The sequence below is a fragment of the Misgurnus anguillicaudatus genome, chromosome 23, assembly GCF_027580225.2.
Source record: "Misgurnus anguillicaudatus chromosome 23, ASM2758022v2, whole genome shotgun sequence".
NCBI lineage: Eukaryota > Metazoa > Chordata > Actinopteri > Cypriniformes > Cobitidae > Misgurnus > Misgurnus anguillicaudatus.
This window is the reverse complement of record NC_073359.2, coordinates 10,045,055-10,058,496: the sequence shown is the minus strand read 5'-3', so window position 1 is coordinate 10,058,496 and position 13,442 is coordinate 10,045,055. Positions and strand designations below refer to the sequence as shown.

The window sequence follows — 13,442 nt, the reverse complement described above, 5'->3', positions numbered from 1 at the left end:
ACTCTGTTGAACTTGCATTTGACTCCGAAGTATTTCCTGACAATGACAAGGCGCTGCTCATTTGCTAAAAGTGATGTTCTGGATGGGGTGTAGGAATGTAGGAAAGTGTGAAAGTATGCTGGTGCAGTGCCAAGGAAAGTTCTGTGGGTGAGAATTAGTGATTCCTGAGGGACTCCAGTGACCATCTCATGAGCCTTGGAAAGCTTGCCCCTCCACGACACCTTGAAGAATCTATCTGAGAGCTAAGATTTGAACCATTGGAGTACCTGTGATACCTAACGAAGATAATGTGGCTAATAGGATCTGATGGTTGACTGTGTCAAAGGCTGCCGACATGTTTAGCAGAATCAGAACCGAGGATATGGATTTTACCTTAACTAACTGTAATGCTTTTGTGACCGACATCAGTGCCGTTTCATTGGAGTGGTTACATTTGACTGCTTGTTATCAGTAGGTTGTTCAATAATATAAAGGAAGATACCTGGATGAAAACAGCTTTCTTAAGTGTTTTCGCAATGAACAGAAAGAGTGAGACAGGTCTGTAACTGTCAGTGAGAGAGGGGTTAAGTGTGGATTTTTTTCAGCAGCGGAGTGACCAGGGCCTGTTTAAAAGTAAATGGAAATGTGCCGGTGAGCAGGAAGGTGTTGATGATATGTGTGAGTGTTGGTGCATTTGCATCTGATTTTTGATATCTCCAACGCTGTTGCAATGACAATGCTTTAAACTTTAACTTCATAATCAGCCATATTTAAGGCTCTTGGCATGCTAAGAATGACATTAACATTTTCATAGTTGTCGACTGTTGAGTGAGGGCTAAAGCTCAGATATGGGCGTGGCTCTGTAGCAGTTCTCTAGCGCCACCTTTCATCTAAAATGTTGAGTTTTACCTAAAGTCCTGATACTTGGTACATATATTGGTTAGTCCAAAGAACTACTGAGTGCACTTAACATGTCTGGACTCTGTACTCTGTAAAAACAGAAAGTCGAAACAAAGGCATTGTTTACACCTTAGCATAGGGGTGAGTGGTGGACTGTGCCGTTGGTTGCAGTTTGCAACCTCACCACTAGATGCTGCTAAAATCTACAGACAGCATCTTTAATGAACCATAATAATGTTCAAGTGCTCTGTCAACAGATTGCCATTTACAGGTTTGATGTATTTGTACACAGAAATCAATACTAAATCAGTGCCCAATTACTTCCTAGTGTGGAAATGCCCCCCAATTCACACAGAAGGGGATGTGACTGCATCGGGCAAAACAGAAGGCGGAGGTTATGGTGATGTTATTCAGTTTGACTGCAAATCTGATAAAAGTATAGATGGAAGTAGCAGCATTTACTGCAAGGAGACTGGCGAGTGGAGTGCATCTGTTCCAAATTGTAAAGGTTAATAATTTCATTTTCTTTTTGTCAGTATCCTCACCCAATCTTTATATGATTTTATGCTTTATTCAAGGTAATGATGGATTTTTCCATTTAATTCAGATATATCATGCACACCGCCTGACATACAACATGGGTCTGTTAAGCAAAAGAAAGAGCACAAGAAAGATGAGACATTACAATATGATTGTGATCCAGGATATAAACCCAGGCAAGGAAATCCTAAGTGCACTAAACAGGGCTGGAGTCTGGAGCCAAAATGTGAAGCAGAAAGTAAAGGTAATACTTCACTGTTATTAAGAATAATACAGAAAACAGAAAAACTGCTGCGACTGAGAAAAATACTTGTATGGAGGTAGCTAAAACTGCAATTACGTTTTTTCTGAAATTTACATTTTTGACAATGTCTAGTTACTATTTTGCATTTGTGGCTGTGAAAGTGCCCTAAGCTCCTGCACAATGTTAACAGTGTGACCATTTATTGTAATGTCCTAAAAACAGGGAGTTAAAATAGAGGCATTGTTTAAACCAGGGGACGGCAAGAAAGTTTGGCATCGGTCCTCCGAAGTGACTTACAAAGATTAGAAAACAATAAAGCAATTTTTCATAGGAAGGTAATGATGCAGGAAGTGCTCAGTTGTCACTATTCTGAAACAGAACCTGTTGAGTGTTAGTATTTTTTTTATTTAAGGTAGAAGAGGTGAAAATGCAGTCAAAATTTGTCAAGTATTCTTGGAAAGATTCGTTTTTAGTGGTTTTTTGAATGTTGCAAGAGATGTGGCTGACCGGAGTCTTTTAGGAAGATCATTCCACCAGCTGGGAGATTTGGAGGAAAATGAGTGGGAACGTGTTTTAGTGCCCTTTTCTGAAGGTATAAGGCGCTGCTCATTTGCTAAAAGTGATGTTCTGGATGGGGTGTAGGAATGTAGGAAAGTGTGAAAGTATGCTGGTGCAGTGCCAAGGAAAGTTCTGTGGGTGAGAATTAGTGATTCCTGAGGGACTCCAGTGACCATCTCATGAGCCTTGGGCAGCTTGCCCCTCCACGACACCTTGAAGAATCTATCTGAGAGCTAAGATTTGAACCATTGGAGTACCTGTGATACCTAACGAAGATAATGTGGCTAATAGGATCTGATGGTTCACTGTGTCAAAGGCTGCCGACATGTTTAGCAGAATCAGAACCGAGGATTTGGATTTTACCTTAACTAACTGTAATGCTTTTGTGACCGACATCAGTGCCGTTTCATTGGAGTGGTTACATTTGACTGCTTGTTATCAGTAGGTTGTTCAATAATATAAAGGAAGATACCTGAATGAAAACAGCTTTCTTAAGTGTTTTCGCAATGAACAGAAAGAGTGAGACAGGTCTGTAACTGTCTGTAAGAGAGGGGTTACGTGTGCCTTTTTATAAGGAGTGGAGTGACCAGGGCCTGTTTAAAAGTGGGTGGAAATGAGCCGGTGAGCCGGGAGGTGTTGATGATATGTGTGAGTGTTGGTGCATTTGCATCTGATTTTTGATATCTCCAACGCTGTTGCAATGACAATGCTTTAAACTTTAACTTCATAATCAGCCATATTTAAGGCTCTTGGCATGCTAAGAATGACATTAACATTTTCATAGTTGTCGACTGTTGAGTGTGGGCTAAAGCTCAGATATGGGCGTGGCTCTGTAGCAGTTCTCTAGCGCCACCTTTCATCTAAAATGTTGAGTTTTACCTAAAGTCCTGATACTTGGTACATATATTGGTTAGTCCAAAGAACTACTGAGTGCACTTAACATGTCTGGACTCTGTACTCTGTAAAAACAGAAAGTCGAAACAAAGGCATTGTTTACACCTTAGCATAGGGGTGAGTGGTGGACTGTGCCGTTGGTTGCAGTTTGCAACCTCACCACTAGATGCTGCTAAAATCTACAGACAGCATCTTTAATGAACCATAATAATGTTCCAGTGCTTTGTCAACAGATTGCCATTTACAGGTTTGATGTATTTGTACACAGAAATTAATACTAAATCAGTGCCCAATTACTTCCTAGTGTGGAAATGCCCCCCAATTCACACAGAAGGGGATGTGACTGCATCGGGCAAAACAGAAGGTGGAGGTTATGGTGATGTTATTCAGTTTGACTGCAAATCTGATAAAAGTATAGATGGAAGTAGCAGCATTTACTGCAAGGATACTGGCAACTGGAGTGCATCTGTTCCAAAGTGTAAAGGTTAATAATTTCATTTTCTTTTTGTCAGTATCTTCACCCAATCTTTATATGATTTTATGTTTTATTCAAGGTAATGATGGATTTTTCCATTTAATTCAGATATAACATGCACACCGCCTGACATACAACATGGGTCTGTTAAGCAAAAGAAAGAGCACAAGAAAGATGAGACATTACAATATGATTGTGATCCAGGATATAAACCCAGGCAAGGAAATCCTAAGTGCACTAAACAGGGTTGGAGTCTGGAGCCAAAATGTGAAGCTGAAAGTAAAGGTAATACTTCACTGTTATTAAGAATAATACAGAAAACAGAAAAACTGCTGCGACTGAGAAAAATACTTGTATGGAGGTAGCTAAAACTGCAATTAAGTTTTTTCTGAAATTTACATTTTTGACAATGTCTAGTTACTATTTTGCATTTGTGGCTGTGAAAGTGCCCTAAGCTCCTGCACAATGTCAACAGTGTGACCATTTATTGTAATGTCCTAAAAACAGGGAGTTAAAATAGAGGCATTGTTTAAACCAGGGGACGGCAAGAAAGTTTGGCATCGGTTCTCTTATGTGACTTACAAAGATTAGAAAACAATAAAGCAATTTTTCATTGGAAGGTAATAATGCAGGAAGTGCTCAGTTGTCACTATTCCGAAACAGAACCTGTTGAGTGTTAGTATTTTTTTTATTTAAGGTAGAAGAGGTGAAAATGCAGTCAAAATTTGTCAAGTATTCTTGGAAAGATTCGTTTTTAGTGGTTTTTTGAATGTTGCAAGAGATGTGGCTGACCGGAGTCTTTTAGGAAGATCATTCCACCAGCTGGGAGATTTGGAGGAAAATGAGTGGGAACGTGTTTTAGTGCCCTTTTCTGAAGGTATGACTGTCATGACTGCTGGGTGATCGATGGCTGTGTGTGGGGTATGTGTGTTTGTTTACCTGTGGTGCCGGTTCCTCGTGTGTTCACTAACTCCGCCCTCTCGTTTCGATAATTGTTCACCGGTGGTGTCTCGTTTACCTTTTCCTTTATATTGCACGTAGTCCTGTCTCTCGTTGCGCGCTCATTTGTTTTATCACAGTCTTGCTGCTCTGCCTTGTCTTGTCAGACGCTTCCTTGTTTTCTTCGCTGTTTACCCCAGGTTTGGATTACGGCATCCGGAGGCTCGTTTTCGCCCGGACCGCTCGCTTGTGGATTACTGGAACTGATTGACTTTGTTTATCTCTCGGAACAGCTGGTTCGCTTCGTTTTTAGGCGGTACACCAGCTGTCTCTGCTTTCCATCGGCTTGCACCATCACCCGTGAGTGGATTATACTTTTTCACCATTGTGGATTACATTGACTCATTTGACTGTTTGTCTCTTGGAACAGCTGGTTCGCTTCGTTACTAGGCGGTACACCAGTTACTTCCGGGTTGCTTCATCTACATCAGGATTCCACAGTGGATTACTCCGTCTGAGAACGTTGGATTTTCCACCTTCCATCTCCGGCCGTCATCCGCCTTCAGGGCGGCGTGTATCATTCCTCTGTAGCGTGTGGTGACGGTGCTGGTGTTCTCAACGGAGAGCGTGGGTGGCTCTCTCTCTCTTCAGATCAGTTTTGGACTATCTTGTAGCGCCGACTCACTCTCTCCTACTGTTGGACGTGCTTCATGCCAACAGTAGTGATTCCATCCAGAGTGAGTCGAGGGTGTATGCCGTGTGTGGATATTACCAGTGACTTTGCACTCCAACTCTCTAATTCTCTATTTTTTCTAAATAAACTCTGTTGAACTTGCATTTGACTCCGAAGTATTTCCTGACAATGACAAGGCGCTGCTCATTTGCTAAAAGTGATGTTCTGGATGGGGTGTAGGAATGTAGGAAAATGTGAAAGTATGCTGGTGCAGTGCCAAGGAAAATCTGTGGGTGAGAATTAGTGATTCCTGAGGGACTCCAGTGACCATCTCATGAGCCTTGGACAGCTTGCCCCTCCACGACACCTTGAAGAATCTATCTGAGAGCTAAGATTTGAACCATTGGAGTACCTGTGATACCTAACGATGATAATGTGGCTAATAGGATCTGATGGTTGACTGTGTCAAAGGCTGCCGACATGTTTAGCAGAATCAGAACCGAGGATATGGATTTTACCTTAACTAACTGTAATGCTTTTGTGACCGACATCAGTGCTGTTTCATTGGAGTGGTTACATTTGACTGCTTGTTATCAGTAGGTTGTTCAATAATATAAAGGAAGATACCTGGATGAAAACAGCTTTCTCAAGTGTTTTCGCAATGAACAGAAAGAGTGAGAGAAGTCTGTAACTGTCAGTGAGAGAGGGGTTAAGTGTGGATTTTTTTCAGCAGCAGAGTGACCAGGGCCTGTTTAAAAGTAAATGGAAATGTGCCGGTGAGCAGAAAGGTGTTGATCATATGTGTGAGTGTTGGTGCATTTGCAACTGATTTTTGATATCTCCAACGCTGTTGCCATGACAATGCTTTAAACTTTACCTTCATAATCAGCCATATTTAAGGCTCTTGGCATGCTAAGGGCTCAGTCACACCAAAAGCGTTTATGGCAGTTGCAGGCGCCTTTTTTGAATGAAATTCTATGGGCAGGGCGCGTTTGCGAGCTGTTTATGCGCGCCGAGCGCCTTGCGGTTTTCTGCCGCCTGCCGCGCACGCGTTTTTGAAGGAGCGCTGAGAGCGGAGGAGCGCCTGACGTCATTTGCGTCTTCCATTGTCCAATCGAATGAGGGGAGAGGCGGGCCTTACGTTGTGGCGAGGGAAGTTTACAGTTGCTTTGAAGAACCGGACTCCACTCGCTCACTCTCTCCTGCGTGTTTGTGCCCCTCTTATCCTCAAACAAGGTCAGAGCAAGCGCCCTCTTTTTAAAGTTTCTGCTAATATGACAGTTAACAGCAAAAGAGCGCTCACGCTTCAATATTTGATTGACAAGACAGCTGACTCGGTGGTTGCTTAGCAATATGAAAAGCCGCGCTGCACTGCTCTTTTTAAAAAAAGGCAGTGCGTCGCGCCTTGCGTTTGCAAGCGTTTAAAGCGCTTTTGGTGTGACTGAGCCCTAAGAATGACATTAACATTTTCATAGTTGTCGACTGTTGAGTGAGGGCTAAAGCTCAGATATGGGCGTGGCTCTGTAGCAGTTCTCTGGCGCCGCCTTTCATCTAAAATGTTGAGTTTTACCTAAAGTCCTGATACTTGGTACATATATTGGTTAGTCCAAAGAACTACTGAGTGCACTTAACATGTCTGGACTCTGTACTCTGTAAAAACAGAAAGTCGAAACAAAGGCATTGTTTACACCTTAGCATAGGGGTGAGTGGTGGACTGTGCCGTTGTGCAGTTTGCAACCTCACCACTAGATGCTGCTAAAATCTACAGACAGCATCTTTAATGAACCATAATAATGTTCCAGTGCTCTGTCAACAGATTGCCATTTACAGGTTTGATGTAATTGTACACAGAAGTCAGTACTAAATCAGTGCCCAATTACTTCCTAGTGTGGAAATGCCCCCCAATTCACACAGAAGGGGATGTGACTGCATCGGGCAAAACAGAAGGCGGAGGTTATGGTGATGTTATTCAGTTTGACTGCAAATCTGATAAAAGTATAGATGGAAGTAGCAGCATTTACTGCAAGGAGACGGGCGAGTGGAGTGCATCTGTTCCAAAGTGTAAAGGTTAATAATTTCATTTTCTTTTTGTCAGTATCCTCACCCAATCTTTATATGATTTTATGCTTTATTCAAGGTAATGATGGATTTTTCCATTTAATTCAGATATATCATGCACACCGCCTGACATACAACATGGGTCTGTTAAGCAAAAGAAAGAGCACAAGAAAGATGAGACATTACAATATGAGTGTGATGCAGGATATAAACCCAGGCAAGGAAATCCTAAGTGCACTAAACAGGGCTGGAGTCTGGAGCCAAAATGTGAAGCAGAAAGTCAAGGTAATACTTCACTGTTAATAAGAATAATACAGAAAACAGAGTAACTACTGTGACTGAGAAAAATACTTTAAAGTTCAATAACTGAAATGACGTTTTTCAGAATCGGTGTATAGTTGAGTCAAATTGTAGTCTGACTGTAATGTCCTGAAAACAGGGAGTTGAAATAGAGGCACTGTTTACACATTTGAAAGGAAGGGGTGAGTGCTGGACCATGCTGTTGGTTGCAATTTGCAACCTCACCACTAGATGCCGCTAAAATCTACACACATCATTTTAACAATACAGTTGGGAGGAATTTGTCATGGTATGCTCACATATACAACTTAATTAACAACAACACACTGACACTACAACACATTCCACACATATATACCCCCAATAACATCAAATACACATGAACAACACATATTGCACATTAAGTGTCTCAGTGTATAAGCTAATCCATAAAGTGCTTGATGTAAGACGCACACATACTCACTACTTCTCCAGCTGTTGCTTACCTTGACTGGTTGCATTACCGTACCAGGACAGGAATGAGAAGGTAAGTCATGCATTTCTGGCTAACCCCAAATTTCCTCAACTGATGGAGGAAATAAGGTCTCTGATGGCCTTTTCTTACAATGAGACTGATGTTCAGATCCCATGAAAGGGACTGATGAATGGTGGTGCCCAAGAAACAGAAGGAAGAGACCCTCTCAACAACCTGGTCTCAGATGGAGAAGGGAAGGCTTGGTAGGGCAAGCCAGTGCCCCCGGTGTCTTAACCAAACCAATGCTCTTCCTCGCTTACCTCTTGGCCAATGTTTTGGGTGTTTCCAGGGGAAACCAGGGTGTGGATCTGGCTCAAATGTATGTGAAACCAACAAATGGTCTCAGATGTAAACAAGTTTGGCTCTGTCATACCGAGTGAGTCTATCAGAGAAATCCAAAAATAAACAAAACAAGTAGACCAAACAAAAGGAGAGCAACACAGTGTCGCCATAGTGCGGCACCATCTTGGAAGCATTATAATGTTCCAGTGCTCTGTCAACAGAGTGCCATCTACAGATTTGATGTATTTGTACACAGAAATCAATACTAAATTAGTCCCCAATTACTTCCTAGTGTTGAAGTGCCCCCGAATTCACATAGAAGGGGATGTGAGTGCATCAGGCAAAACAGAAGGCCGGGGTTATGGTGACGTTATTCAGTTTGACTGCAAATCTGATAAAAGTATAGATGGAAGTAGCAGCATTTACTGCAAGGAGACTGGCGAGTGGAGTGCATCTGTTCCAAAGTGTAAAGATATATCATGCACACCGCCTGACATACAACATGGGACTGTTAAGCAAAAGAAAGAGCACAAGAAAGATGAGACATTACAATATGATTGTGATCCAGGATATAAACCCAGGCAAGGAAATCCTAAGTGCACTAAACAGGGCTGGAGTCTGGAGCCAAAATGTGAAGCTGAAAGTCAAGGTAATACTTCACTGTTAATAAGAATAATACAGAAAACAGAGTAACTACTGTGACTGAGAAAAACACTTTAAAGTTCAATAACTGAAATGACGTTTTTCAGAATCGGTGTATAGTTGAGTCAAATTGTAGTCTGACTGTAATGTCCTGAAAACAGAGAGTTGAAATAGAGGCACTGTTTACACATTTGAAAGGAAGGGGTGAGTGCTGGACTATGCTGTTGGTTGCAATTTGCAATAGTGATGTCCAGTTCGTGAACGAATCGTTCTTTTGAACTGGTTCTTTTCAGTGAACGACTTGAATCAGTACACCTAATCGGACTGAATCGTTTAAAAAGTTTGTGTCTCAAGACAGCAATGATCCACAAGTTACTCACTTTCAGATGTGCTCGACAGTCATTCCGATTCTAATTAAGAGAGAGTAATCCGTATCTTAACTCGTAGAAGCTCTCCCCAACAGTATCACTGAACCGAGACATGGTGAATTTTGTTACTGAGCATGTGCAACAAACATACTGGTATTCCAGAGTCACCGATAAAATGAATACCTGAATCAAGAACGGTTTCTATCAGACGCGTCCAAAGAACTAATCAAAGAACTGTGGATACTGAGCTAACGTGAGCCAAACAGTACGGACATCAGTGAGTTGCTGTGCTAATGCTATAGCCTACATGAACTAAGATGATTGACAGACATAAAGTACGTTTATTTAATTTTACCATAAAACTTACGCGAAATATGCATGGAACAGTTATATTAAACACCGTTTTGACTAAAATTTATTTGTTAGGTGTGTGTGTGTGCAGATTATATTTTAAGTTGTTATGAGCTTGATCATGATTTCTGTTAAAAGTTTTTGAATGTGCTTTAGTTTGAATTTTTGATTTTTTTTAATGTATTTTATACCCTCCTGGATGATAGAATTAGATGTGAATGACGTCATTACGTAAAGTACGTTAAAGAACTGGTGAATCGGTTTTTTGAACCAGTTCTTTGAAACGAACTGTTCGAAAGAACTGATTCACAAAAAAGAGTCGGACTTCCCATCACTAATTTGCAACCTCACCACTAGACGCCGCTAAAATCTACACACATAATTTTAACAATACAGTTGGGAGGAATTTGTCATGGTATGCTCACATATACAACTTAATTAACAACAACACACTGGTTTGACTGCAAGTCTCCTGAAAAAAGCATAGATGGAAGTAGCAGCATTTACTGCAAGGAGACTGGCGAATAGAAAGTATCGTACCTGAGGGCAAAACAATTTTTAAAGTTGGAGAAACTGTGAACATAACCTGCTCTGAAACAAACGAAATTGTGAAATCATTTAAATGCCTAGATAATGGGCGGTGGGATAACAAGCCTGTTTGCAAGGGTAAGCATATAGTGAAACTTTTCTGGTCTTGTTCCTCAACGATGGATTTTTAAAAGGACACTTCGCTTTTTTCCACCTCCCCTAGAGTTAAACATTTGATTTTTACCGTTTTGGAATCCACTCAGCCGATCTCCGGGTCCGGCGGCACCACTTTTAGCATAGCTTAGCATACTCCATTGAATCTGATTAGACCATTTAGCATCACGCTCAAAAACAACCAAAGAGCTTTGATATTTTTCCCATTTAAAACTTGACTCTTCTGCAGTTACAACATGTAGTAAGACTGACGGAAAATTAAAAAGTGTGATTTTCTAGGCAGATATGGCTAGGACTATACTCTTATTCTGATGTAATAATTTAAGGACTTTGCTGCCGTAACATGGCTGTAGCAGGCGCAATGATATTACGCAGCAGCCGGAAATAGTCCCCTGCTATTGAAAGTTACTAAGGGGACTACTTCTGGCTGCCGCGTAATATCATTGCGCCTCCTGCAGCCATGTTACGGCAGCAAAGTCCTTGATTATTACGCCAGAAAGAATCACCTGTAATTCCCTGGGGATATGGACAAACATACAGCCCTGTACTGGCAAGTGACAATTTAATTTAATGCCATCAAGAACATTATTATTATCATCACATACATCTGCCTATCTGTAACTCATAAACGATTCAAATTAAATGATTATGAATTTTTTCCTCACAGAAAAGAAAGAATCTTGCACTACACCAGCCATTGAAAACGGGTACATACACACAAACCGCTCCAAAAAGCGAGATTTTTATTATTCATGCAATCCAGGCTATAAACCATACACTGGGAACTGTTGGAAACCGGCAACGTGCGTCAATGGGATCTGGATGAATGTCCCACGATGCATCAGTGAGTGTGTTTTCTAATCAGCAGATTTCACCAGTAAGGTTTGAATGTGTATGGAAATGTATGTTGGGTCTCTCAATACAGGGGTGGATGAATGCGGTGCTTTGCCCAGCATTAAACACGGACATCTATACACCGAACAATCTGCTGTAGAGCTTAAATGTGATCCAGGGTTTAAACCATCACACACAGTCATCAGATGTGTCAATGGTACATGGGAGACACCCACCTGTGAATATGAGCCTTATTACTTTCATAATAGTTTGGATAGTAAGAAAAAAACAGGGAATAATAACAAACAGTAGCATCTTTACACTTATAAAATGTATAGATTGAATGCTCTGTAAGTTACTTTGGATAAAAGCACCAGCCAAACGCATTAATATAAATATAATTCAGATGTTTATACCATCAGAAATTTTGTCGATGAAAGTCTTTTTTCACTGTTCACATATAATGACATACAGTATAATGGAAAACAATAAATTGCGCATGTGTACAAAGCATCATGCTAACAGCATGCTATTAAAATCATTTAGACACCAACAATTCTTGTTTTTCTTCCAGTGGACGATAATAGTTGTGTCAGTCCTCCTAACGTCGATAATGCACTCATCATCTCTGAACCTCAGACAGTTTATTCATCTGGATCCGTTGTCAATTACAAATGTCTAACAGATTTCACAATGAGCGGGAATAATCAAATCGAATGCCGCAATGCAAAGTGGGAGAAAGCACCCACATGTGAAGGTGAGTTTTCATTGCTGGTTTTTAAAGAACTCTTCAGGTAAAAAGCAAAGCCATTATAGTACAAGTATAGTTTCACAAATTCCATTCAAAAAGTGAAACTTGTATATTACATTCATTCAGTACATACAAATTGATTTTTTTATTTTTTATTTTATTTTGATGACTATAACAGACAACTAAGGAAAATCCCAAATTCAGTATCTTAGAAAATTTGAATATTGTGAAAAGGTTCAATTTTGAAGACATATGGTGCCACATTCTAATCAGCCAATTAACTCAAAACACCTGCAAAGGCTTTTAAATCATCTCTCAGTCTAGTTCTGTAAGCCACACAATCCTGGGGAAGACTGCTGACTTGACAGTTGTCCAAATGATGACAATTGACACCTTGCACAAGGAGGGCAAGACACAAAAGGTCACTGCAAAAAAGTCTAGCTGTTCACAGAGCTCTGTGTCCAAGCACATTAATAGAGAGGCGAAGGGAAGGAAAAGATGTGGTAGAAAAAAGTGTACAAGCAATAGCTGGATGAAGTTCAGGAAGTAGTGCAGCTGGGCATAAAGCCTATTGGCCAGCAAACTCGCCTGACCATTTTCCTTTGTTGTCAGTTATAATCATCAAAAGAAAAAGAAATAAACATTGTGTGTGTGTGTGTGTGTGTGTGTAAGGTAACCAATATTTGTGTTGTTTTGGTAGCTTTCTGTTCAAAACCTCATCAGACATTAAACAATGCTGTACTGATTGATAAAATCCAAGGTGAGAGGAAATATTCACATGGAGACACAGCACTCTATAAATGTTATGGGGATTATGAATCTAATGGACAGACCATTGCTAAGTGTGATGCTCAAACCTGGATTTACCCAGAATGCACTAGTGAGTCAAATTTACAAAAACCTTTTTTATATATTGTTTTTTGTGTAATGTATATATGTGTACATTTATTAAAGTGTAATTTTCATTTTTTATTTTTTTTGTAATTTAATGTTTTCTACATAAAATCATCTTATATAATGTAAAGAACATTCTGTGAAAATATAACCTTGATATCTTTAATATTGACCGAGTAAGATCAAAGATTGAACTCAGTAATTGAAATCAAACTTTTATGGTCCTAATCTCACGATTAGATTATGAGACTTCAGCCTGGATTTCACTGAAAGGGTCACATGTTTATATTCAACAAATTCTACATTTTCATTACAGAAAGAGGTCAATGTACCAAACCAACAATGAACTTGCCGTTTGTGACCCTGTTAGATGAGAAAAAGACATTCAATAACCTTGAAGTTTTGAGATACAAGTGTGATAAACCGTATGATAAAAAACCAAACGGAGTCTTGATTTGTAAAGATGGAAAATGGGACGGCACGTTTGACTGCACAAGTGAGTTCTCACAAAATGTTAAAAATAACGTTAACATATGATATATGC

The 13,442-nt window shown here is 40.2% G+C and overlaps 1 protein-coding gene across 5 annotated transcripts in view; it reads left to right on the top strand.

Annotated features, from left to right (window-relative positions):
* Positions 1 to 13,442, top strand: part of LOC129452845 (complement factor H) — a 115,922-nt gene that overhangs the window by 98,480 nt on the left and 4,000 nt on the right. For 4 of the 5 annotated variants that reach the window (XM_073861728.1, XM_073861727.1, XM_073861730.1 and 1 more), the window contains 3 exons: positions 11,828 to 12,010; positions 12,705 to 12,884; positions 13,215 to 13,394. In XM_073861728.1, coding sequence (XP_073717829.1) covers positions 11,828 to 12,010; positions 12,705 to 12,884; positions 13,215 to 13,394 — 543 coding nt within the window. Of the gene's footprint in view, positions 1 to 1,207; positions 1,388 to 1,486; positions 1,664 to 3,419; positions 3,600 to 3,698; positions 3,876 to 7,089; positions 7,270 to 7,368; positions 7,546 to 8,648; positions 9,006 to 11,086; positions 11,264 to 11,827; positions 12,011 to 12,704; positions 12,885 to 13,214; positions 13,395 to 13,442 lie in introns of all 5 variants that reach the window. The other variant, XM_073861729.1, reaches the window with a different exon arrangement.